The following is a 26,866-nucleotide window of genomic DNA, read 5'->3' as shown; positions in this document are numbered from 1 at the left end:
TATGCTTACAGTGGGCACAGCTCCCCTTGCAGCCTGCTGCTTGTCTCACAGCCCTTTCTCCTCCTGCTTCCAGGAGCCACCCAGCTCGTCCTTTGGCTTCCTCTGTTCCTGAATGGCTTCGGGAGGGGTTCGCTGCAGCGGAGTTCGTGCCGGGCTGAAAGCAAGCAGAGGAGTCCAGAGCCAAGTGGCCAGGGCTCCCAGGTGGAGGGGGCTCTAACCTGGAACACCCAGGAAGCCGGCCCTCCCTTCCTTCCTCTTGGCTTCCCTCCCACTCTCCCTTCTGCCAGGGACCAGGCTGGAGTGGCCGCACTGCAGCAGCCCCGCAGCTGCTGCCCGCCTGCCTTGCGGTATGCTCCCTGGTACAGGCAACCGTGGGCTCCAGGTCTTAAGACTTTAGCTCCCACACCACATCCTTTGCTCCGCCACCTTTCTCCTCCCAGGCTGGCCTCCACTTTTCTCCTTAACAACCTTCCGAGCCTCTCCTGCAGGCCACCCCAGCAGCCTGCTCTACCAGCCACTCAGAGCTCTGGCTCCCTGCAACCTTCTCACACATTTGGTCCCAGGCAAGCCCAGCCCAGTGAAGCCAGGTCCCAAGCCTCTGCCTTTCACCTCTCCGCCTCATCACCTCCTTCCTCACTCTTCCTCCTCATTCTTACTCTTGTCCTTCCCTTTCCACATACATCACCCCCTCCCCTCCTCTAGCTATGGGGACTTAGAACTCGTTCCCTTCCTCAGGGGCTCCAGGACTCAGGGGCTCTGGAAATGTCACATCCCCGATACCCACCCTGAGGTGACAGTTCTGGTCTGAAGCCAAGAGGTAAGTTATGTCCAGTTACGCAGACCAGGGGCTGCAGACCAGTGGCCCATGAACTGAATCATGCCCAGAGATGTATTTTATTTGACCAACACAGAGTTTTTAAAAGCGAAATCTCAGCACCTCTAGGCTGGGCCTGTGCAATCCAGCTCCTGATTGTGTGGCTCTCACCACCTCTGCCCCAGCCTCCTCAGCTCTCCCACCGACCTTCCTCGTGGGGTCCTGGAGGCACCTGTCCTCACGACTCCTGCAGCCATACAGCAGCTCCACTAACGTGTTTGTCACCAGTCTGGACTTCAGGGCACTGCTTTCCTTCCCGCATAGCCCCACAATAGACCCCAGCCTCTTCAGAATGCCAATAACTCTGTTTCTCTCTCATGAAAAACTCAAATACCTTCTTATCATATTATCACTCAAAACCCACAAGAGTCCAGTTCTTTTTGTGGTTGTTGAGGATGAGCCACAGAGGAGCCTGGCTCCGCAGCCTCGCCCATCTCCCTCCTACGTGCCTTCTCCTCCTAGCAAAGAGCTCCCAGGTCTACACAGGGCCATGCTTCTTCTTCTCCTGTCCCAGGTCATCCTCCTCTGGTTTCCCACACCCTCCATAGCTCCCCTGCGCCCAGACCCCAAGCATCTGCCTCTGCCATCATGCCCCGCGGGGTTTGGTGTCCAAGCCCTCTTTGGTTCCCAGCTCTGTTTCTGCCCTGTCCTCCCCTCCCCCGCCCCGCCCTGCCCCAGCTTCTTCCTTATTTCCCTGGCACCTGGATTCCTCAGGCAGGATTTGGAGGCTGGAACTCAGGCCTGGCACTTGGGAGCTATGCCCATGACCGTGTCCCAGTGCTGCTGCCATGCTTCCTGCTGGGGGCATGGTGGGCCTTGATGGGCCACTGCACCGTAACTCTGCAGCAAGGGGGTGCACCAGGAAGGGCATCTTCTTAGCTGCTTTTGCAATTGGTCCTTTACTAGTTCTGCTGACAGGGCTGGGACTCAAGTGTCAAAGTGGAGATGGACAGTGGATTACACAGCTCTCTATCATAAAGGAGCATCACTGTAGCAAAGCCCCTCATATTGAGGGCTAAATAGAGTGCTACAGTACAAATAAAAATTGAAGAAAAACTTGGCCCCAGTTTTTCCAAATTTGGAATGAGGACTCCTCAACTCAGCCCTATTACTGTTGCCCAGTGGCCTGATGACCGCATCAACGATTGGCCTGATGGTCCCAGGGACAAGGTGTCCAGTCTGTCTGTGACTGCAGGCCACGCTGTGTGGGCCTTCCTCTGTTTTCTGCTCTTGACCTCAGAGCCCATTTACCAAGGAACAGACACAAGTAGGCACAAACACACACAAATCCACAACCTCTGTTGCCCATAAACCATCATGAATGTATTCAAGCTGCACCTTCAGAGCACTGAAACAATGGGAAGAAAAACATTTCAACGACCTGCTCAACGGGAGAAAAACATTTCAACCCAGTAGTTCAGTGGTAGACAGATAAACCCACAGTGATTTAATTTTAAACCCATTCAATACTTTACCTGTTACTGGGCACTGGTTGTGAGACACTGTCCCACACCCATGAGATCTACCAGAGGCCCTTCTCTCTTCTCTAGGCTCACCCACATGGCTGGATGAGTGGCACTGGACGTGGCTGCACCTGTACCTGTTTCCCCAGCATGAATGCAAGAAACTCCCCCTTGGAGAATCTGACTAGGGGAGGGCCGGTGGAGGGAGTGGGGGGTGAGGTGAAACAGCAGGGATTCAGGGAAGTGGCAGGCCAGGTTCACACCCTATACTACATTCTTCTAAAGAACAGGAAGTGAGAGAGGAATTCTTTCCAGTATACAGTTTCCTCTTAAAAGAAGAACTCCAACTCCAGGTAGCAATAAGGAAGGGTTAAGAACAGACCTGAACTTTAAGAGGTGAAGTTTCAGAGCAGTTGGAGTTGGAGATCTAGGGAGCTGGGGACAGAAAATGAAGCCCCTGGTTTAAGGCACTCCTGTGTGGACTCAGAGGGAGAGAGTGCAGGCTGGGGAGGGTGGGGAGTGGGGAGGTTGATTCATCTTCCACATCAGTTACTACTATCGCTATTCTTTCTATGCAAGCATAACGATCTAGTCCACAAACACACCACCACATATACAACCACAGTCTCACATACTGGAACAAGCCCACTTCCCAACTGTTCCCTAGCACCCGAGCTTCCAACGGTGCCTCCAGTCCCCTGGGTCTACTTTGCACAATAATTCCTTCTTATATGCACACAAAGCCATTGCTCCATCTCACTCCCTCCCAAATATTCCCTTCACTAGGCACCCTGTCTCCCTTCTCCAGGGGCTCCTCCTGTCTGGTCTATCTCCACTTGGCTAATTCCCCCCGTGGCCCCTGTATTGAACTGTTGTGTTGTCCATTTCCCTGTGACAAGGGCTCTGGTTACAGAGTTATTGATTGGTTTTCATGCAGACAGATGGGCCCTTCCGAGCTCCCATCGAAATCCCTGGCTGTATGGGCTGATTGTTGCCTCTCGGGGTGTAGGATTGCACTGGAGACCACCCTCTACGCAAGCTCCTTTGCCCAGACTGTGGACGGTAATAAATGGAGGCAGCCTGAGCGATAATAAAAGCAATTGAGTAGGTTACCTGTGCAGACACAAGATTTATGCCTCTTCATATTTGATGTGATTGTTTTATTGAGTTCTCGGGATAGTTGGGACACACTTTATTTATTTAGGGTTCCCCCCTCTAGTTTCCTCTTCGAATCACCCTCCAAAATGCACCTGGAGTTTTCGTTACGGACAACCCCTCCTGTCTTCCTGTTTCCTAGGGTTGCCAGTGGAGGTAAGAACTCAGGGCAACCAGCCATCACTCTCACCTGAAAGCCATCTTGTGGCCTGGCCTCCCACTCAAAGCCTGCCCACAGGGAAACAGTTGGACCAATACAACTGCTGGCCAAGACATCTAAAATAACTAAGTGAACAAAGATGGCTTTTCAGGGGGACAACTCCAGCTCATTTAAAGAAATAAGAGTGCCAGCAGTCGTGACTATTTCACGTGCTATTCTAATGAGGAGAAGCCTCGTTAGAAGCAGGAGACATTCTCTGGGGAAGGACAGGTAGGCAAGGGTCTTCCGACAGAAACTGGCACATCTGTCCCTAGAGGTGGCCTGATCCAGAAGACCGAGGGGCACACAAAGCAAGTCCTTTATCCTCATTTTTCCCATTCCTCTGTGGGGAGAAGCCTTCTTCTTAACCTACCTACTTGCCTTGGCTCTTGGCTACGAGACCAACAGCCCTGACCACCAAACAAGTGCAAGGGTACAGAAATGTGGTGGGCAATGCAGCCTCTCTGGTCCAGCTTTGTGCCAAACCAGGTCTGTCCAAGAGTCAAATATGCAATGTTCTAGAACCTGAGTCTCAGAAAAGACACAGACCCCAGCCCTGAACGTGTCTTCAGCATTCCCTTGGCTGGGATGAGTGGCTCCCAGCTTCCTTGGAAAGACCTCTGAATGAACAGCTAGACCACCTGTCACCCCAGTGCCAGATTCTGACGAAGACCTGCAGATGACACAAGATGGAACTGTTTAACAGCCCTGGGGCTGGTGCCTTCTTGAAGCCAGTGTTGCCACCGCTAGGAGAATACATATGTTCACTTATAAGCCAAACAGGTAAAGGAAGGGTGTGGGTAGCAGGTGATTGGTGGGAAATTGACTTTGGGAGGGTCCACTTGAAAGATCTAGGAGCTGGGAGTGCCCTGGTCCCACATAATATAGTGCTGGCTGAGAAAGCTAAAAGATCGATGGCCTCTTTGTCAGCTCAGTCCAAGACAGTACCCTCAGGGGATCTTCAAGAACACTTGACTCTCACTGGAGTCTGCGCCTGTGCCTTCAAAGGAGCTACATTCCCTTCCCAGAGCAACGGCCAAACCTGAAGACGTTGGCATATAATCAGGAAAATCCTTCCTGCCTAGCCAATTGCTCAGCAACGTAACTAGGTAGGTGACTGTTAGCAGGGTGGGTGTCCTTCCATCTCCTCCCCACTCTGGGCCATTTCCCACACAAGCTTTCAGTCTCAAGTCACCTGTTTATAAACACCACCACCCCCCCCCCCCCACATACACAGCAGCAGTGTTTAAGCACAAGCTGAAGAGCTGGCAACTCCACACTCAATGACCAGTAACCCAAAATTGAGAGCCATTCAGATAAATTCCGCATGCTAAACAATCCAGTTCAGCTTCCGGATTTTGATGGTGGTTTCTGGGAGTGAGGGTGAGATTGGGAAGGCCCCCCTTATCTACTCCATTGGCTCAGAGAGGTACTGCTATGAGGATTTGCCAATGGAGAAGGGGAGTTGGATGTCCAAGCCTTTATCACGACAGGATCAGAAAAAGCCAAAACCATTTTTAAAGCAGGAAAAGCAATTTAGTTTATAACCATAATAGCATATTTCAAGTGCGGCGACAGCATCTGTTTGGGGGAGGAGAAGATGAAAACCCTTGCGATTTGGCGCGTGGACTTCCTTTCTTGCCAACACATCCTCGACTGTGAGTATTATAAAGTGCCCAACACAAGGGGCACCTCACCCACAGTAAAGGTCTAAACTCGAGAACCACCCAGTCCCCAACACACCATACTTTCGACACAGAAGAACATCTCCAGGTTCCTCCTACGGGGAGTGAGAATTCACAAAGTTCCTGGCATCAGCAGTACCAGCAGAAATCCCACTTTTAGAAGCCTTTGGGGTGAAGCAATGCATCTCAGATAAACCTTCCCCTTCAGAGCAAAGCATCTGGAGGCATAATGCTAAGGGCATTGGGCCCAGATGCATTCCCCCAGACCCGATTCAGCAGCATACCAGGAAGCTCCCAGAATTCTTTCCCACATATGAATCACAATGCAAAATCAAGAAAACTCTGACCAAGCCTTGTTGACAAAGCCAGATAGGAAGCCTCACTGCAGACCCAGGGCTGGCTGCCCGTGCTGTCAGCGGCTTCCCGTTCTCTTCCCACTCCCTTGCCATCTCCAGCAACACCACAGATGGCTATTGTTCCACACCCAAAGGTAGCCTCTGTGTCCCTCCGGTGATCACGCTCTGTGTTGAGCAAATTCTGCTGCTGTCAGAGCTGTTAAACCGAGGTCGTTCTCCCACTCTCATCCCACTAGCAGCTCACTCTTCTACTTTCTCCCCGTTCTGGTGAGTGCACCTCAAGGCCTCTGGAGCTTGGTCCTGGGGTCATCTGTCCCCTGCTCTCCGTGGCTTTTCAGAATGAGAGCATTCCCAAACTTGTGCATAAGCCAGCTTCCCAAAAACATCTTAGCCAGTGAGGGGTATATAGTGGGGAGAGGGGGGAAGAAGGGGTGCTAGGCAAGGGGTGCTGCCACCACACCTGCATTGACTGCCCCAATCTTCCATGCCCCCAGAGCGAAGCGCACTGCTTTAACCAAACATATCTTGGGCTCCTCCAAAGGCTTGCAAATCCTATCACAACAAGATTGCTCCAGAACACTAGCACCCAGTCCCAGCAACACTGCTCCTCAGCAGGGCTTCTCTCCTCCCAAGACCCCAGTTCAAACCCACTCCCTAGACCAGTAACCAGCCTAGAGGTTGAAAGGAGACACTGCTTTGTACCCTTCCCACTCCTGCTCCAGCCCCAGAGCTTCTCCAGCCTCCTCCACTGGCTTTTAAATGCAAAAGACTCATTCCTCTCCCAGTGCAGGGTGGGGGTGGGGAGGACCCAGTCTTTCTCCAGCTCCTTTGGAAGGTGTCTGAATGTCAAACCGCTATGCTCTCAATACCTAGCTGAGCCAGGCCCAGGGAGCTGGAGGGTTTTCGGAGGGTGTATAATTAGCTGATCAGTATTATGTTACCCTGTTCATAACTGAATAACCATTTTAATACAGATGGCACACAGTGGGATAATTTCTGGGGTCGCCTCGCAGTACGTTACAGCACGAGTGTGGCAGAGGGAATCTTCTTTAGCCAAGGTACATTCTACCAGCTAATTTTACCTGCTGTTTTCAGGATGATTTGGGATAATTCCATATCATTTGCAAAATATTTTTTAAAAAAAAGAACCTTGATACGTGATGCCAGTTTCAGAAAAAGGCACCAGCTGAATTATTAGTTGCTCTGATAATGAGCCTATGAAGAGTGTAAAGAAAAACACAGGTATGAAACCCTCAGCCTTTTTCTCATTTGGGGATTTGCCTTAAAATGCAAGGGGCCGGGGTTGAAAAGCTGGCCAAGGCTGTCTGGAATTTGCACAGGGTCTCTGCTGATGTCAGCTTGCACAGTTCTGTGATGGGAAAGCCATCCTGGGTCCCCATCTCCAAGTGCTCCTGTTATGTGCTGTACCTGCCACATGTGTACACTGGCCTGGGTGGGGTGGTAAATACGTGGAGTGTGCACGTATCCTGGAGAGCACACTGGAGTGGCTCGAAGATTGGGAGGCTAACTTGTGCTACTGTATATTGAACTGACTCCAGCCTGAGTTGTCACCCTGTGCCTGAACCCATCATCAGTGCAGCCTCAGGCCTGGACACAGGTACTCTAGGTGGTTGGAGGCATCTCCTGAGGTTCAGCCTCAGGGTCCAGAGTTCTCCCTCCTGACCTGGCATCCCACTCCTTGTCTAGCTTCTCTGCTCCCTGCCAGCGGTTTGCTGGTCGTTGGTGTTTGCTCCACAGGCCTGGATACTGGTGCTAATAGGCCAGAAATTTGTGTGGAGCTGGCTAACAAGGCCTGGGTTCCCAAGGCCACCTTTATAGGAGTCAGCAAAGATGATGGGTGGGGGGAGGTGGGGAGCCAGGACAGGTGGCTGCCCTGGGGAAGGGAGCATGCCTTTAGAAAGGAAAGTCTGTTTAGAGGCCATGAATAGGACACTGGTCATTTTAAAGGCTTCAGCTGTGGGCTGTGATTGTCTCTAGATACCGAGGCTCGTAATCTTGGAGTCTTAATTACCACAAACACTTGGATTCATTTCCAGGACTCCGGCGGGAGAAGCCTGGCAGGAAATACCCAGTCCTGAGCTGGAGACAGCCCTGTCTGTCTGTCTTTCTCTCTGCCTCCCAGGTCCCCTCTCCCTGCCCAAAGGACCTGGGGGCCTAGGAGCAAGGGCAGGCAGAGGCTGGAGAAAGAATGAAGCTGGAGCTGGGAGAAACTCTGGTGCATGGGAGCCCCACCCTGCAGCCCAGCGTAGCTTACTCACCTGTTGATGGAAGAGACGCTGGGCACTGTGTCGTTGTCACAGATGCCCTCTGCCAGAAGCCGGTCCCGGATCTCCCAGGCAAACATAGTTGGGTTCTGTCGCTTGTATTCAGCAATCTTGTCCACAACTTTGGGTGTTGCCACTTTTGGCTTGGAGCCACCGATCACTCCGGGTTTGATGCTGCCGGTCTCGTAGTACCTGCACGGGGAAAGCAAGCAGGGTCAGTGAGAAGCAGGTGGTGGCAGAGAGTGGGGCTGCAGGCTCTGGAGCCGCTGAGCCACTCTCCCGCAGCAGGCGGTGGTGCGGAGGGAAAAGACCTAGCGTGTCTGAGTGGGCTTCCAGAGCCACTCGGCTAAGGCAGGGATACATCGGAGGATGAGGGCAGGGACAACAGGGACGCTCTCTCCTGGAAGGTGGTCAAACCAAAGGCTGCACACACAGCAGCTGCAATAGGCGATGGGGGAAGCCTGGCCTTTCATATGAGAAGAGCGGGAGGAACAGCACTTGGAGGCCTCCCGCCCATTCCCACTGAGCACAGGGCCCCTGTGGGAACCAGGACTAACCTTGCACCTCTCAAGCTGATTCTTCTTTTCTCGGGGCACCCATCTTTACCTTTACCCTATTCATCCAACCCTCCCTTCCAAAGAGAAGAGCTGTCCTTCCGTTTCTGAAGACAGGAATCCGGCTCTCTCCCAGGGAGGACGCTGGAGCCTGGCAAGCGCGCTGGACGGCGCTTCTGGGGCCGCAGTCACCACCTGCGTGCCCTTGCCAAAAGGAGCCGCTCTCCAGACAGCCCCAGTCAGGGATCTCCCACGCCCGCTAGCGACCTGCACTTTTAGCCAAGCCCTCAGCTGGAGACCCAGGGCTGTCCAGCCCGCGAAGCAGACGGGGGCATCTCTCAGGGGCGGCTCCACGACCCTCACCTGCCCAGGATTTTGCTGACACAGCCGTGGCTGACCCGCAGCTGCCGGGAGATGTCGCAGGGCCGCACGCCCTGGTGGGCCAGCTCCACGATGCGCTGCCTCACCACGTCGGGCAGGGGCCTGCCGTTCACAAACACCCCCCCGAGCTGGTTCACACCCCCGTGCCCTGCTGGGGAGAGACAAGAAAAAGACACAACACCCCACACACAGCAGGGACCGGCCATTAGTCAGGGTCCGCGCGCGGCCCAGGATGGGCGAAGGGAGCAGGCAGGGCGGGAGGGCATGTTCCTGGGCTCGCGGGCGAACGGCGGACGCCGATCACAATGCAGGGGATTAGGGACAGGGAGCCGCGGGGCTGTAGAGACGCGGAAGCGCAGAGGCTGGGCGGCGGGCTGGGAAAGGACGCGCGACTCGAAAACCGGTACGATGCCAGGGAGAAAGTGAGGAAGGGATGGGCAGCGGGGCGAGAGGGGGTAAAGGGGGAAGAAGGGGAGAAAAGCAGCCAAGTGGGAATCAAAGCCGGCAGGAAAGAATGTAGGCAAGAGAGGGCCGGGCGGAGGACCGTGCGGAATCCCGCCTGAGCCGCAGGCGAGAGGGAGTTGTCGGAGCGTGCTTGGACGTGGATGATTCTGGGGTGTTGGGTAGGATAGGAGCTAAGTCCCTGACATTCTCCCCTCTGCTCCCTATTTCCTTGTATTTATTTGGAATTGGAGTCTTCCTACATCTTTCCCCGTGTTTTTATTGTGATTTTTTTTGGGGGGGGGCAGGGAGTTTTTCTTTCCTTTATGTTTTTATCTTTAGGTATTTGGGGAGCCATATTTTCCCCCCTGCCTAGTGTTTAAAGTTCAAAGAAAGCCAACTGAAGGAAGGAAGGGGCTAGGCTGTAGAGGCAGGGGCCCAGAGTCTGCTGCGCTCTGAGACAGGGAGGCAGTGGAGAGCCGTGAGGTGCCCGCTAGCAACCACAGAATGCAGACTGCTTGGGTTCATTCTCCTGCAGCGCTGCGCCAGGCTGGGGACCCATCGCCTCGCCCAGGACGCATGGTACAGGTCACCTAGGTGGGCTCAAGGTTCACAGGGCACCCTGTGCAGCCAGCCTCAGCCAGCTCGCGTTCCTCTGACCTTTTAGACCTCCGCTGCCGCTCAGGAAAGGGAACAACAAGGGCGTTTGCTCTCCTGGGCAAGAGGAGGGTGCTGGGTCTCCAACCTGACTCCTACTGCAGGCGCCCAACCTCGGAGCCAAGGTGGTCGCCAGATGCCAGGCCTGAAGGCGCTGCCTGGCGCCCCATTCTCCCTGACTCACAGCAGTCAAGAAATCCTGCACCCAGAGCCATCAACACGCAGTCGCAGTTACTGAGCAATCCAAGCACAGAGTTCTAGCGGCAGAGTCCGACCTGACCGGACCAACAACCTGCAGCCCTGTCCTGCTGGCCTCTGGCGACTTTCGGAGAAAGCGGGGACACCTGCACCCGGCTCGCTGCTCTCTCGTCCCCTTCTGGGGGGACCGAGAATAGGGGCCGGCTCAACCTCTAGGGAGAGGCCTCCAATCTCCAGGCCGGGGGAGGCCGAAGCCTCTTACCCTACCCCTCACCCATGCGAGGTTCCCTACCTCTAGCCCCACTCCTCACCCCTCCCCTCCCTCCAAAGCCGACCATCAATAATTTAGGCCCCGGGAGAACTCGCGTTACCAGTATGAAAAGGCGGCAGCTGCGGGCAGATTAAAGATGAATAATTCAGCCTCCCCGGGCTCCGGGCCCGGCCCCTCGACCCCAATCTAAGGGGTGGGGAAAGAAAGGGGGTACCGCGGGAGTCCAGGGCTGGGGCCGAGGGCCGGTGCTGAGTCGGGCCTAGACTGCGCCACCGCCGCCGCCGGCGCCGACTCCGGCTGCCGCTGCTGGCCGGCTAGCCCGCGCCGCGATCTCGCCCTTCCTTCGACCACCTTCGGCTCGCCTTGCTCCCCTTTGGGCTTCAAAGTGGTACCCAGTGGGCGGCCAGGACTCGGCAGTTCACCCGCGGAATCGGCGAGAGAGGAGAGAAAGAGCAGAGGCAGCGGGGCCAGGAGGCCGGCTGGCTGGGCGAAGACGGTGTGGTAGCCTGGTTCCACTCCCTCCGAAAAGGAGACAGGATTTCAGGCTCGGCTCGCACAAACCGGCGGCAGCCGGAGGTCTCTGGCTTGGATTTCCTGTGTATGCTTGGAAATTATTTAGGGAAATATATTTTATCCCAGGAGTACTTTTAAAAGCATATATATACATATATATGCTAAATAAATGCTTAGAGAAAAATGCAGCTCTCCCTCCCTCCTGGGCTCTCTTGTCCAAAGCACAGATCCAAGCCAGCTCTAAAAAGTTTCCTTGTGAAAAGTTACAAATCATCCTTGATTATTAATCTACAGAGAAGTTTTCTATTTAGAATCTATTTACCTTTGGGGGGGGGGGCGGAAAAAGCCTGCAAAAAAAAAAAAATCTCTGAATTGTTTTCCAAGCTAAAGACATAGGACAAGAATTAGATAAATTCAAATTTAAATAGTCCTCCTTTCCTATTTTAAATTTATTTTCTCCCCTTCTCTTTTTTCCTGTAACATTTTTTTTTTCTGTTTTCTTGCTCTTTCTTAGCCCTGGTTTTGGTTTCTCTCTCCTTTCTCCCCAGCTTTGGCATTTGCCTTCCTTTTGTTCTTCTCACCTCCTTTTCTCCCTCTTTTCTGATCCCCTGGCCAGGTTACTGGCTGGATCATCCTTACCAGGGAGTGGGAGACTGGCAAGGAGTGTTTAGAACTAGAAGGAGAGCAAAGCTTTGGGACCGCCTGGAAGGCTTTTCTATGTGATTCTCGCTGACTTCGATTTCTCCTTGGAACCCCTCTTTGTTTTTAGAGCATCTCCCCAGGAAAGGTAGAGAAAGATGACCACCAGGTCCGGCCAATCTCAGACTCCCAACTCCAGGACACCAGAGGGGAAGTAGGATGGAAGGCAAGAAAGAAAAGATGAGAAAGGAAGTATTTCAAACCAGCCCGAATGAAGCCTTGCCTGGGCTGGTAGGGCCAGGAGAAGCTGGGAGCTGAGGGTCAGGAGGGGGCACCCCACCCCCACGCTCTTCTGCCTGATTGTCCTGACACTGAGGCTGCCTGTGCGGTGAGTCTTCTCCTGGACAACCACACTCTAAGTTCGAGAAAGGTACAGATGAGAGGAAGGATGGGGAGGCAAACAGAGAGAGAAAACAAAGTAAGCATAACAAAAAACCCTAAAAACTGCCTGCCCATTAGTCTCCCAGCCCCAGGCAAGAGGGTGGCCAGGGGAGCGGTGGTTGGAGCCAGGGTCATGGGCTGTGGATCCACTATTTAAGAAGAAGCAGGTGGAAGGAAGGAAGAAAGGATGGGCACCCGGGAGGTAGGAAGGCAGGTAGTAGGAGAAGTATGAGTGACATAAGGCAGAAGGAAGAGAAGGGTCTTTAGATATACCGAGAAATGGGAGAAAGAGGAAGAACGAAAAGTGGGGACTAGGAGAAGCCAGGGTGGCCTCCAAGATGTGACCTGAGCATAAGAGGCCAGAGACGCCTCAGGACAGTACAGGACAGGACAGGACAGGCTAGGGTGGGACGGGGAGCCCCGAGCTGGGACAGGAGCCGGGCGCCGGTACTCACGGTGCATCGCGGAGAAGGGGTCTGCTTTGCAGTGCATATCCATGGGGAGGCAGAGGAGCGGGAGCAGCGCGGCCGCCGCCGCCGTGTCGCCTCTCAAACTCAACTTCAGGACTTGAGGAGAAAAGGGAGGGACGGGGGGGGGGGAGGGTGAGTGGGCTCCCGGCTGCGACCCGGCGCTCGAGAGCGGGGGGCGCTGCGCTGCGCTCCCCGCGGGGACTCCTCCCGGGCCGGTCGGAGCTCGCAACCGCAGCGGCCGCAACTTCCCACCGTCGGGGCGCGGGGATGGACGGTCAGCAGAACGGCCCCGGGGCGGCAGGCCGAACCGGGGGGACCTGGGGGCGCATGGCGCGCGCGGCAGCTGCGGCCAGGGCTGAGGCTGGGCGGGGAGACGGCTCGCTCAGCTCCCCTGGAACCCGGGCATCCAGAGGCGGCAGTCGGGAGTGGGCGAGGAGCAGGGGCGGCCCGAGGGCGCCGGGCGGGGAGCCGGGCCGCTCCAAGTGCTGGTGAGTTGAAGAAGTTGGCAAAGAAGTAGCAATCCTCGGGATGTCCGAGTCGGCGCCTTCGGGAGGGGAGAGCGCGAGCCGGGCCCCCGCCCCCGGAAAAGGCTTGCGCGCGCCGCCGCGGCCGAAGGGCCGGGAGGGAGGGAGGGAGCCGAACAACGCCGGCAGCACTGGACTGGCCCCAGGTGGGTTGAGTTTGCGAGAAGACTCGGCCGCAGACTGGAGCCTGGGCTCCCGGTGTGTCTCTCTCTAAAAGCTGCAAAGCCCCCTCCAGACCCCCTCCCCCTCCCCGCGCTGGGAGATGGATGACTTGTCAGACAAAGGCAATAGATTCCACCACTCTGTGATTCGCCAGCGCCGGAGCCCGGAGCTTCGGCGAGGAGGGCCCCGCGCCTGTCACTCCGGTGCCGGCGAGGGGAGGGCAGGGGAGGGGGAAACGGGAGGGAGGGAGAGAGCAGCGGGCGAAGGAAGAGGGAGGGAGGGGAGTGGGCCAGGGGGAGGGGGAAGGGGAGCCTGGGATTAAAACTACACTGAGAAACGAAACTCGCCGATAAGATAAACGTTAGATAAGGATAAAGAACGGCCAGTCTAATGAATATTCAGGTAACGACAGAGGGCCGCAGAGCGCGCCACGCTCCGAATCCGGCTCGAAGTCTCAACTCACCCAGCCCTGCCATCCACCGGCCAGAGCCCGCATGAGCCACGGAGCCCCCAGCTCGGTCCGCATCCCTAGTCCTGTTCCCCCCGCTACTCTCAGCTGAGTTCCCTTCCGTTCCTCCTGGTTCTTCCTTCCTCTCTCTGGTCCTTCCCTTTCGCCTGTCCCTCCTGAGGTACCTCCCCACCCCACACCCCCAATTCTCATTCCGGGGCAAAGTGTCCGGCAATTTGTCCTCTCCCGTCCCACTCTCGGCTGCGTGCAAGGCTTCCCTCGTCCCCTTGCCTAAAGGGGTCTGGACAGTCCAGAACGCTCAGTGTAGAATCGAGCTGGAGACCTCCGGCGGGGACCCACCTGCCTCAGTGGGACCCAACGGACGGTGCGGGAACCCGGGGACTTGGCTCCTGGACCCTCGGGTGGCCGGGGAGGGGGCTTAGGGAGACAGTGCAGAACGACCGGTCGCTGGCGGCAGAGGAGGCGGGAGATCGAGGCTCGCTCTCCCCGGCTGGGGAGAAGAGGCTGCGAACGAGGCTGAGCGCCGCCCGCTGCCAGCTCGGCGGATCCAGAGCCAGCGCAGGAGGCGCTGCGCGCTCGACCCGGCCAAGCCGCCGCAGCCCTCGTCCGCACTCGCTCCCTCGCTCGCTCGCTCAGGTTAGCTCTCGCACGCACCAGGCAGGAGAAGCCCTTTGTCTCCTAACTGGTTAAGTACAGAATATCCGGGAGATCTTTATGAAATATTTTCCCTCCTGTCATAAATCATCTTGGCACTTCAGCTGATGTTTTAACTCTCTCCCTCCTTCGCTGTCTCCGCACCCTGCCACCTTCCTGGGTCTGCAAAAGGGCGGCTCAGGGAAGCCCGCGATGCGCTCTTGCAGCCGGTACTGGAGGCAACTCTGGCCCCTGCCTGCTGACCCTGGCGCCTGCAGAAGAGCCGCGGACTCAAGCCGCTGTCTCTCTGTCCGGAACCTAGGCTGCAGCTAGGTTGGGGGCCGAACGCGGCGGCCCCCCCCTCACCCCCCGCTCCGACTCAGGTAGGAGGAAACTCCTATAAGGCCTCTTGCACGGGGGTTTTCAGAACTCCCTTCATCCTTGGGCCAGTTTGGGCCAGGTTCAGACCCACAGGGTTTCAAGCTCCCCACTCTTTAGAAGGTCGGATCTGCTGGGATCCTGGCATTTCCTCTCCTTCCTGGATCCTCCGGAGCCCAGTTCGTTTAATCCACTTGCGGAGTAACTTCTGGAAGGAAAAGTCTCCTCCCCACCTGCCCCCACCTTCCCAGCTCTCAGCCCCACATCCCTTGGGCGGCCCAGCTGGTTCCCTCCGGCGGGAGATGAAAGACGCAGGGTCCAGCCCCGAAGGTCAGTCTCTTCCTCTCGAGACCTGCAGATGGCGCTCCTGGGTTTCCTTTGGCCTCACAGTCCCACGAACACGCACTAACTTGGTGTGGGGAGCGAGAAAGGAAAACCGTTCCTGGCAGCCTAAAGGGAATGGCTCTCGGGCCTGGGAGCAAGGGGCTCTCGGGTGATATTAGCTAGTACAGCTTCGGGCTTCTTTCAGGGAGGTAATTAAGTCACAATTGAGATGAGGGGGCCCCCCCCCGCATGGAAGAAGGGTCTTCTTCACTGAGAAGGAGCTCAATACTAAAGGAGCCCTTTGCCCCAGGTCTCCTTATGTTGGTCTAGGAAGTTGTCTTAGGGAGTCTGAACTCTTGGAAAAACTGGACAGTGGACAGCACCCCTGTCTGCACAGAGACTCAGATTTTTCTAGAATCAGCCAGCCATATCCTTAGGTTACACAAACTATGAAGAAGTCTGGGTGCAGACAACAGGCTTTTTTTACATACCAAGGAAGAGGGATTTTCTTCTCTTGTAAGGAAGGAGACAGTGCACAAAGTGTGCTGGAAGTTACGCTCACACACCTATACTTGACATGTACCCCCTGAGAAGTGAAGACCCTTCCATGACAGTCCAGTTCCCAGGTAGTCCCTGAGACTCCAGAACCCCACTCGCCCTGCTCCTGAGACACTTTTCCCTGCACTACGCCAGCTGGACATCCACCCTCCCACCAAGCCAGCCCCTGGCAGCTTCCTTTTTGGCTCCAGCCCATTCAAGGACCTAGAAAACCAAAGAGCAATATTCCATGATGATTAGAAACCCTTTTAGTCAAGCCCCTGCCTTCTCCCAGGGCTCCAGGCTGAAGGGCTGGCACAGATTACTCTCCAGAGGCGCTGGTCTCTCCCTCTGATGTTCTCTTTCCTGTTCTTCCCTTTCTTCTTCTATAGTCTTAGTAGAGGAGGAGAGGGGGAGAAAAAGCCAGAAAGGAAAAAAAGGAAAGAAGAGGAAAAGAAAGAAAAAGAAAGAAAACAACCCACCCCCAAACACAACCCGGGCTCCGACCTGTCAGGGTTGGTTGCTTTTCCCGTCTGCCTCTAAATGAACCTTTTCTCTCTGGTGTTTTCAAAGCGGCCCTTCCACCCCCCCAACCTAGGGGCATTTACACTTCAAACAAGGCGCCCGCCTCCCTGCGGAAATTTAAAGGCAAATAAACTTTTGGGGAGTTGCTCTGATACCCATCTCGGGATTTGCTTCATTAGCCGCCTCTGTGCATCTGATCTGCCCAATAAATCTTCCTTGTGGATCTCTGCTCCTTCACCTTCTCTGCTCCCTTCCCTGCCAGACTCGCTGGGCGCCTGGCGCCCCCGCCCTTGCCTCCTTCCTCGCTGATGAGCACTGGCCGCCTGACTCTCCGGCTGTCTCCTGCCTACTCTGCCGGGTGTAGGTGTCTTCGAGGCTATGGTCTCCACTGAGCTTCTCTCTCCTCCCCCACAGCATACACACACAAAGGCACCCCAAGCCAAGAGCAACTAGCACCCAGAGCTCCCAGATGCATTTCTGGGTAGACTGTGCTTGAACTGAAGTGCTCAAAACCCTGTCCGCTACCCCTAATTGCACCCTCTCCCTACACAATCCTTCGGCTCCTTTTCACGTTTCCCATGTAATTTACTGGACTGAATTCCCTAGTCTGGCCCAGTGCTTTCTGCCCTGGTGAAGAAAGGCTGAGGGTTGGCTGCCTACCCTCTGCAGGCAGGGCCCTGACCCAGGGCCTGGATGCCTGACCTGGAGCAGTTGGGGAAGGTGGCTGGGCCTCTGAGGGGAGGGGTTGGTGGGGGCCCAGGGAGCATCTCAGTCATGCCCCTCCTGGACACCTCGGCCAGCCTTCCTCCTTCCACTCCTTCCACCTCCAGGGGAGCGGCAAGGGGAGCCAGGGCTGGGGCTCTGAGTGAGGGGATTAGAAATTCCGAAATTAAATGTATCTCCCTAGGAAATGCTCCCCACAGTGCGGACCAAATTAAATGCATTAAAGTTCAAGGCGGGGAAAGCTGTTTAGAACCAAGGGGGAAAAAAACAAAAAAAACAAAACTAGTCCAAAGGGAAGAAAAGCGAAAACAGAGGAGGGAAGAGAGGAGGGTGGAGCAGAGCATCAGGTCCACAGCCAAGCTCCTTTTCAGAATTATTCCTAGTTTTGGAAGTCACCACCACCAGAAAAAAAAATTACAAGAAAAGAAAAAAAAAGTTCGACTGACAATCTAAGTCTTGGACAGCCAAGGCCCACTGGCCCCCAGGGTCCCGGGGTGCCCCTGGGGCGCATCCTCTCTGGGATCAGGTCCCAAGCGGCAGGCTCACGCACTCGGGCCCCACTCCAGCTCGCCCTGACCAGCTCCGGCCCGACCCTTTCTCCTCCTCCTCCCGCTTCTCTCCCCGCCCCTCCCCCTTCCTAGCCCTCTGGTCACGTTGGAGGATGGTTTTTTTTTTTTGGAAGAGCTTCTGGTACAATATGGAGCACCATGGGCTGCAATTTCACACTCCACGGCACATTCCCCCTAAAGCTACTTTCTTTTTTTTTCATCTAAGACCCCCTAATTTCTGCTTCCTCGCTCCCTCCCTTGCTCCCTCCCTCCCTCCTGCGCTCACTCTTCTTTCCCCGCTTTTGTTCCCAATATTTGGGCTCCCTGCGTGAAGCCCGGGGGGCCTGACTCCCGGCTGGCCCCGCCCGCTCTGTCTGTTGGTCCTGAGGAGGCCGGGCGCACGTGCTGCGCCTTTATCCTCCCCGGCCCCTCCTCCTTTAACCCGGCTTTTCCTCACAAGAGGTCCTAGCGACCTGCCGGCCCTTCACAGTCCCTTTGACGAGAAACGACAATGCAAGCCACTTGGCCACCAAAGCGGCCTCTTAGCGGCACGGGCCTGCCAGGTGGCTGCCGCCAGTGGGCCACCGGACTGGGGAGCAGGGAAAAAAAAAAACAAAACACAAAAACTGTCAAGCCAGGAGAAACTGGGCCAGCAAAGCTATAGGGTAGGAGGTAACGTAATGAATTCTCTGTACAACAGAGAACAAGCTAGAGGCGGTGAGGGGGACACAAGAGGCCCAGTGAGGCTCTAGTACTCCAGGACACAGCCAGCCCTCCCCCTCTGCTTCTAGACCCCTGCACAGCTAAGGGGCCACTCACCCAGGGAAGGAGCAATAGCTTCCACGTGCACAGTCCCTTTGCCTCTTTGAGCCTCAGTTTTCTTGCCTGTAAAATAGGGATAATTCCACCTGTCTTGCTTCTCCATGGAGTTAGCCAATAGGAAAGCATTTTAAAAACCAACATGTCTACAGTAGATTGAGGAATAAGTGCCTAACTTTCTGAACACTTAACCTTTCACAAAGAGGGAAGAGAGGGATCTAGGCACTCGGGTAGGGCAGGGGGTGATGTTTCTCATCCAACTTCTACCCTATAAAGGTAAAGAGGATTCCTCACTGCTTTCCTTTCTGTGTTCCTCCCTTTCAGACTTTTTTCTTTCTGTTGTCGAAATGCACCCTTGTCCATGTTCATCACTCTACTTTTTTTTCCCTGCCTTTCTTCCATTCCCACTTCTTCCTGCGCCCCTCTCCCCACTGCAACTGCTAGAGGATCAGTTAAATACCCACCCCCACCCCTCGGCCAACAGCCCAGGTTAAGTGTGGCCTCAGGCGTGGTCCCCTTTGGGCAAAATGGTTGGGAGGAAGTGGCTTGCTGGTGGAGACAGTAAGGAAATCCCGTCCAGTTCGGTTCCAAACAAAGAAAGTTGTTCCTCCCAGGACCTGCAGTCAACCTGCCAAAGCCAGAGCGGAGATAAGCTGGCAGGGAGAGGCCTGACCAAGGGTAGGAGTGGAAGAAGGGAGAGAGGAGGAAAAGAAAGGGATGTGAAAGGTGCTGAGGGACCAGAGAAGGCACGTGTCTCTGGAAGGGCCTAGGAGGCTGGTTGGGGCCAAGCCGAGGTGCCCACCTGGCCATCTGCCCTCTTCACTTCCTCCCCCAGGGTGAGAGAGTCCCAGTGAGGCTGAGGGTCTGTGGCGAGTAATGATTAACCCTCTTCTCAGCCAGGCCCTGAGCCCTGAGCCTGACCTGGCTGGTGAAGGGCGATTGTGCCGGCGGACCTCGGACGTCCCCAGCGACACCTTCCAAGCCACCGCCAAGGAGGGGGCTGCGGAGGAAGGGGACAGAAGGTAACATGCGGAAAACCAAAAGGCAACGGAGTACAGGGCAGGGGGAACGCAACTTCAGATGCTGGGCAGACCGGGGAAGTGAAATAGCCACCGCCAACGTACAAGGAAAGGAAGGGGCCAAACGCGGGCGAGGGCGCGCGGCTCCGAGGCGCTGAGGAATAGTTGAAGAGGGGCGGGCTGAGTTTTCTTCGAGTTGCAGCAAGCACCAAATCTACTCTCTCGGATCCGTCCGCGGCGCTCCCGCCCTCCCTGCCTCCTCTTCCAGCAGCTGTGCGGACGTGAGGAGCAGGCGGAGAACGCGCCAGAGCCGAGAGCGGGTAAGGAAGGCAGGGGGAGCCCCGCCAGCCAAACAGGGAAGCCAGGGGCAGGGCCGCCCAGGCAGGGGCCAGGCTGCTCGGCGCCGCTAAGTGGCCGGAGACAAAGGACCGGAGCGGAGGGGAGAGGGTACCACGGTGGGGAGAGAAGGGCTGATGAGACGGGGAGAGTACCAAGGAAAAGGGGTCTCTCTGGGGACCGGCCGAGGGTCGTCTGCCCCTGTCGCCTCTGCCCACCCCAGCCTGGAACTGGGATGTCCCGGGGGCTCACTATCGCTTGGCTTCCAAGCCGGAGGGCCTGTGGCCTGGAATCGGGCAGCGGGGTGTTGCTGTGTCTGTGGGGTCGTGTGTTTGTGTGTCTGTGCGCGCGCACGTGCGCGCGCGCGACTCGGTTTAAGGAAGGGGGGAGGGGTGGAGAGGGGAGGGCCTTCGCCTTTGGGTCAGACCCTTATCCCTGGCTGCCACAAGCCTCCGCCCTCTATCCTGCGCGGTCCAGAGCGGTCCATCCACCGAACTTGAAACAAAAGGGCTTAACCGAATCCCTCTAGAGTCGGGGCACGAACTCTTTCTAGAGAAAGTGCTTTGGTCTGAGACTTTAAGGGTTACCTGCATCCAGGATTGTTTCTTAACTTTCTGCAACTGTTCCTGGGAGGAGGGGCGGGGAGGGTGGGGGGAGATACAAAGTATATCTCGGACAGAGAAAAAGCCCAGGTCTCAGTAGTTCACTCCGGCTATGTCTGAACAGGCTGGTCGGGAAGTCTAAGACCTGCGGATAACGAAGGTAGAGAAGAAACTGATGGAGAGAGGAAGCCTCTTTCAATTTCTAAATCTATGGAGAATTTCTGATGTGTCTCCTTGAGGGCTGAACGCCTCTTGGTGAAGGGATCCTGTGAGTGTGTGAGTGTTGTGAGGGTGAGAAAGATCTGTGAGGCAGGTGGAGTAAGTGTCTAGGCAAACAGCTGTGTCCCAGGCGGGGCTGAGATAGGCGCTCAGGACCCATACCCAGCACCTCCCCCTCCCCTCTCTGCCCTCAGCCGAGGCTGCACCGAGGCCAAGGCCTCCGCAGCCTCTTCCAGCGGGGCCGCCAATCAATCCTGCAGGTCAACACAGCAATTAATAACGGGGTGAGGAGGCCTGGCAAATGAGGGCGGGAGGCGTCAGGCTGTGTCTCCCCCAGGCCCCGAGGGCCCGGCTGCAGGAGTAGGGAGTAGGAGGGGTGGGGGTGGGGGATAAAGACCCCTGAGAACTCAGCGTGGGCCCAGAGCCACAGGAGGGAGAGGCAGGGGATCAGTGACAAGGAGGCAGAGAACCTGCTGGGTCAGGCCAGTGGAGTAAAAGGAAGGTTATTAAATAAAGGACTTATTTTTATGGTTCTGAGAGTAGAGGCGTCGATGGCCAAAAACCACAATTGACCTGATAGCCGATCCTTTCCAGTTACCCCCTCCCTCGCTTTATCCTGGTGGTCTTCGCTGTTTCCGGACAGGCTCAGCGATACTAAATAAAACCCGCCTCCTTCGCAAACCCGTCTGCGCCGGTTGCGCCAGCGCGTCCTCCAGGCACGCTCGCTCCTGCGCTTCATTTTGAACCAGCCGTATGGGTCTAAGAGGGGACCCGGGGCCCTCTAGGGCACGCAGAGTCCTGGTTTGTGCTGTGCCTCGGCCAGAGGTGTTCAAAAAAGAGGGGAGAGCCGAGGGACCGGAGGAAGGCAGTGAAAAAAGAGTGAAGGCGCCTTGGAAGGGAAACATTTCCTTGCTCAGACCCAGCCCTGCCTCCTGCCCTGTTCCGCAGCTCCTCCCTACCCTTCCCCAAGGCCCGGCTGGGCTGGCGGGAATGTGATCCCCGCGTCGGCCAAAGCGGGGAAAGGAGGGAAGGGAAAATTGGAATGCTATGCGCAGCCGGTCTTCCCCGGCCGCCGGGCCGACCGCGCCGGGAGAGTGGATCATCGGGCAGATGCAGGTAGGCGCAGGCGGCCCTGGGTAAGCGCCCTCGCCTCTTGTGGAGTATCCCCAACGCCAGGAAGCTTGAGATGAGGGCCCGGAGAGGTGCCCCAGGATGCCCCCACCGCTCTGCCTTCTCCTTCCCGAGGCTCTGGGGATTGGGTCGGGCTGTGTCTTCCGGGAGACTTACAGGGACTGGGAGCCAGGTCCATACACCCCAGGCCTGCGAGGCAGTGAGAGCCGCCTTCCACGAGGGAAAATGGCAAAGTGGGAGTGTCGTGAGCCTGAGCAGACAGGACCGGGAAGGAAAGAGGGGTGGGGGCAGGAGGCGGTAGGAGGCAAAATAAATAGATTCAGAGGGAGAGAGAAGCTCTGTGCAGGAGGGGAAGAAAGGGGGAGAGAGGTTCCCAGGAAGGCCCAGCCATTAGGTCTGTCCTTGGGCTGCATATTTATACGGTCGAGGGGGTGCACAGATGGGCTCTCAATTGAATTCCATCTTCAACACCATCAGAGATTGATTTTGTACTCGCTTTTAATTTTGCCATAATTAATTAGATCATTACAACTGTTTGCTATTGATCTCCCTACTTAAACCTCTGGTGCGGAGGGGTGGCCCAGATCCCTAAAAGCCCAAGAGGCCCCAGTTGACACTCCTGAGGACCCAAGTTCCCCCAGTGAGGACAAGGCCCCCAAGAGGGAATGGAGGTAGCCGAGGGACTAGGCCAAGAAGCTACAGAAAGGGCAGTGCTGAGGGTGGATAAGCAGTTGAAAGAACTAGAGCCTGAGCTGGTAGATGTGGGGAGGAGGGAGAGGAAGAAGGTGATTTGGAGAAGGAGAGGAGTGAGGCAAAAAGGTCTGGAGTTAGTCCTTGACCTCTGTGGTATTATTTGAAAAACTCTTGGAAACCTGATCCAACCCTCTCCCTCCTTGACAATCTGAAACTAAACTTGGGTCCCTGGCTTTCCACCCTGTGCTTCATCAGGAAACCTAGTGGGCAGACAGTGGAGGTGGCCGTCCTGGGGGAGGGAAAAGAGAGAGGGAGAACAGCCTTCCACTGCCTTAGCCCGCTGGGTAAGAGCTTCAGATTCTCCTCCCTACTCGGGTCCCCTGGGGCCTGCCATCCCTCTTCTTGTCCCAGGCCTCCCTGGAGTTGTTTATTTTGGGAGGAACCTTCTCTCCACACACTTTATCTACACCAGTGCTTACACTCTCGCTCATACTCAAGTACACAAGACCCTCACACATGTGCACAGACACTTGTGCACACAGCCTGTCCCCACCCACTAGCACACAGGCACATGCACCCACATTCCATCCCCACTAGAAACTAAGGCCTTCCCAGTGCTCCCAACTTGGGGGAAGTCGGGTAAAATATTTCTACACTGAAGGAAAGCAAAGGGGAAAGATCAAGTCCTAAACTCAAAGCAAGAGAGCAAAGGCCAGATTCTGCAAAGAGACCAAGAGAAGTTGTAAAACTCACGTTTTCTGGGTGGAAAGTTTTTCGTCGGTTTAGAGGACACTGGGACGGAAGGCGGGAGGCCTCAGCGGTGGGAAAGAGGCCCCAGGGTCCCAGTCCCCAGCCGTGCCGCCCGGCAAGCACCAGAAATAAAGAGAAGTGGAGTCCTCAGTTGGCCGCCCCCGTGCGTTTCAGTCACCCCCTTGCCTGTGGCGCCTCAGGGTCCTCCTCGCTCTTACCTGCCCGGCCCGCGCGCTGTTCCATGCTCTGCTCCCCGCCGCTGCCGTCTGGGCCTGGGTCTCGCTTCTCGGCTTCTCTGCGGCCCGACAGCGCGTCTCGCCTTTGCCGCCGCCGCCCTGAGATCTGGGCGCAGTCACCCAAGACCGAGTGGCTCAGATAACCTGGGCTGCCCGCCGCCTTGGCTGTGCGTTCCGCTCGCGCCCGCGCTCACCCAGCCGGCCGCGCCGAGGCACAGCCACGCGCCCGAGAGCCCCAGGCTCTCCGTCCCGCGCACACGCGCGCACACGCACCCCGGCCCCGAGCTCGCCGCAGGCAAGCCGCCGCCGCGCTGCCGCAGGCACCGAGAGACCGAATCCCCAGCCTAGACGCCGGCACACCCTCTCACCCCACCCCCCTCTTCTTCGCTGTCACTCGCTCCCGTCAGTCGCCAGCCTTACACGCAGGGGCGTCTTCACTCTCATGCGTTCCCCAACTTTGTGCGTTCCTCTTCTCCACGACGCTCAGCGTTTGCCCCCTGCCACTTTCTCCACCAGCACTTGCTCCGCCGCCTGCCACACACGCCTTAGTCTTAATACATGTTTCCAAGATTCCTACAGACGCACCCCAACTTTCTTGGGCGACATAATCACTCTTTGTCGCCAATACATTGTGGAACTGCTCGCTAAATCCCTTACAAGCCTCTCCTGCTCCAAATTTTCTTTCCATTCTTCATTAAAAAAAAAAAAAATCAGAATAAAAGGAAAAGGTTCTGGCTTCCCTGCCTTCAGGAGATGAGGCAGGCTCAGAAGAAAGGGAGAAAGCCCAGAAACCTCCCTGGCTCCGGCTGTGCTCAGAGGCCCACCCGTCTGAACCACCCCCTTCCGCATTATTCTGGTCTTCTCACTCCAAGTTTCTTGGACTCTCAGATTCACACCTCTCAAGCACACTCATGCTTTCCATCCCTGATCAAAGGCTCACTTGAGCTTTGTCCCACTTCGGGGCTCTCCCAACCTGGAATTTACACCTCTCACACCTTGGTCACAAGTTCTCCCTCAAACTTCTACACCACTTTGCCCACACACACCCTCTTAACTCCTTCTTACACACTCACACACTTCTCAAGCACCACTACTCCCACTTCTACCCCCCAGGAACTCTTTTCTCATCTTCCCCATTTCACACTCCCACTCACTTGCTCTGGGCCTCCCACTCTCTTGCAGCCTTTGCTTACACATGCTGAGTAACACTGAGAAGCAGGCAAGATAAGTGCTGGGTGAGCCCCAGTGTGCAGGCAGAGGTCTGTGGCTGGTCCCATCTCCTGCACAAACACCTCCAGGCTCCAGGCAGAAGGCACCAAAGCAAGGACCGAGGCCCAGGTCCGAAAGGCCTACCAAGACCACTTAGTAATGGATGCTCTTTAGCGAGAGTCCCAGATACTTCAGTTGAAGTTCCTTCAAAAAGATTGTGCACCTCAGGACTGGAGAGGCATAGGCACCCAGAGGCCAAACCCATATAATGGCTCCCCAACTTAAAAAAAAAATTTTTTTTTTGCCACGCACAGGTTTTGGGATCTTAGTTCCCTGACCAGGGGTTGAACCAGGGCCCTTGACAATGAAAGCTTGGGGTCCTAACCACTGTACCACCAGGAAATTCCCCTCCCCAGCTTAAATTAAAAAAAAATCATACTCCAGGACCATGAATCTCTACTCTTTCAGGCAAATCATGGCCGAGTTACCATCTCACCACCAGTGTGTAATTTAAAACATCAGACTTTGCTGGGGTTTCTTTTCTTCTTAACTTCTTTTTAAAAAAATCAAACAATGATTTTCCAATATAAGCGTATGGAAACTTAGAAGTAAAAAAAAAAAGTTTTTGCTTTTTGTTATACACAGAACACTATTCCCAAGGACAAGGATGGGAGAGCAATGTGTATAAATGAAACCCTAGTCTATCCCCTCCCCCCAATGCATTCTCACGCTGTTATTCCATTACACACAAGTGAGATGTTCACACACATAGACTCTCTGTCACCCACTCACATGGGCCATGACCTGCTGAGTCACACCTCCTCTGCAAGGCTCTTCGTGCCTTTGTTACCACTTCTAAAATAGTGATTATAATCCTTGCCCTTCTCCCATATTTCTCTTGAGAAACTTGGGTGAAAATGATTGATAGAATGTGAAGTGTGACCACAGACATATTCATTGCTTTTATTCCTGTGTTTTCAGAAGCAGGAACTGAGACCCAGCATTACACACACACACACACACACACACACACAAGCAGGGAGGCACCCAGTGGGGAATCAGGTGTTTTGAACTGGGGACACTCACATACACAGCTTAGTGTCCCTGCCGGCTCCTGAGCCAGCTTGTCACAGTTACCTGAACACAGGGCCCAAGGTTGGGGCAGTGCCAGGACTGGGGCCTAGGCCCAGGGGAAGGCAGCTGAAGCCATTGTGCTAAGCAGCCTGTCGCATACCAGTGGGACCAAGAGGAGGAAGTTTTCTTAGCTCTTGGCTCTGATACTTTTGGAGGTTTGGGAATTCTGGAGACCTGCAAAGTGATGCCAGTCAAAGGGCAGGCCCTGTACCTTAGCCTCCCTCCAGCCTTCTCTTTGTCTCCCAGGCCTCACCCCTGTCCTACACAGTCTCTCAGGGCCCTCCTGCTCATTGCCCGCCCCATTGATTGAAAGTCTCTCTCAGGTTCTCCAAGGAGTCCCAGGAAAAATGATCCGCCAGCCTATTGATTCTTCATTAGAATTACATTTTCACGTGTGCTAAATTGGTTTTAAAAGCTTTTTCTGTTGTTATTGTCTTGTCAGACCCTGCGGTCCAGGGCAAACCAAGTTAAAACGTTGTGGCTTCTTAGAGAAAAAAAAAATCACCGGGGCCAGGTCTGTGATTACTTGCTTTCCTGCCTTATTGTTGTCATGATGACAATTGTGATTTTCTTTAAGTATCTTTAGGAAAAGAGCCCTGCAGGAGGCCACTCTTGTCAGACTAGGGCTGGCTAGGGGTGTGAGGGGGTGGATGTGTGTGGAGAGGGCTCTGAAGCCCATGGAGGAAGGACACAAGAGTAGTTTTTCTTTCTTTAAAAATTAAACTTAGCACTTGAACCTGTATTAATTGCTTCTGGGACAAGAGGAAAGGTGAAAGTTTTAGAAATCACTTTTATTTTCTCTATCTCCTTCCAGATTGAACACAGGAGAAACAGAAAACACAACCTCACTTATTCTAGCTCCCTGCCGGTTCCCCTAAATAACTGGAGAGGGGGTGTGTCAGTATTTCACAAAGTGCTGAGGGCGAGGTTGCAGACTTCTGCTTTGTCGTGGGGCAGAAGCCCAGTCACAAGGATGCTTTTAATCATTACACTTTGTGCTGGGGGAGGAATGAATCCAAATGAGGGTAGAGAAGAGGGAAGAGAGAGGTAGGGATTCCTACAGAGAAAGGGGGCTGGGGGCCCAGACTATCAGAGAGAGACACACAAACAGACACAACCCAGAGTCAGTCTGATGGACTATTCCTTGCAGAGAAGCAGAGGATAAAGAAGAATTCAAGGAAGGAAGAAAGGAGGAAGAAAGAAGAGGGAAAAGAGGGACTGAGAAAAGGAAACGTATAGAGGAAGGGAAAGAAAGTGAAAAAGGTAGGCAGAGGAGCAAGCCCTGGGGAGTTGGCAGCCCCTCCAGCCCCGCC

At 55.3% G+C, this 26,866-nt stretch overlaps 1 protein-coding gene across 11 annotated transcripts in view; it reads right to left on the bottom strand.

Moving 5' to 3' along the window:
• PAX2 (paired box 2) overlaps positions 1–23,746 on the bottom strand; it is a 90,477-nt gene extending 66,731 nt beyond the window's left edge. For 2 of the 11 annotated variants that reach the window (XM_070780664.1, XM_070780662.1), the window contains exons 1-6: positions 23,631–23,746; positions 23,193–23,316; positions 18,225–18,290; positions 12,568–12,678; positions 8,935–9,103; positions 8,012–8,209 (exon numbers count right to left, since the gene is read on the bottom strand). In XM_070780664.1, coding sequence (XP_070636765.1) covers positions 8,012–8,209; positions 8,935–9,103; positions 12,568–12,678; positions 18,225–18,290; positions 23,193–23,316; positions 23,631–23,654 — 692 coding nt within the window. In that variant the 5' untranslated portion in view covers positions 23,655–23,746. Of the gene's footprint in view, positions 1–8,011; positions 8,210–8,934; positions 9,104–12,567; positions 12,679–13,731; positions 17,397–18,224; positions 18,291–19,145; positions 19,164–22,977; positions 23,129–23,192; positions 23,317–23,630 lie in introns of those variants that run through there. The other 9 variants (XM_070780665.1, XM_070780663.1, XM_070780668.1 and 6 more) reach the window with 7 other exon arrangements.
• Between the last annotated feature and the right edge of the window lie 3,120 nt (positions 23,747–26,866).

The sequence above is a fragment of the Bos indicus genome, chromosome 26 (assembly GCF_029378745.1).
Source record: "Bos indicus isolate NIAB-ARS_2022 breed Sahiwal x Tharparkar chromosome 26, NIAB-ARS_B.indTharparkar_mat_pri_1.0, whole genome shotgun sequence".
NCBI lineage: Eukaryota > Metazoa > Chordata > Mammalia > Artiodactyla > Bovidae > Bos > Bos indicus.
This window is presented reverse-complemented; position numbering and strand designations above follow the sequence as displayed.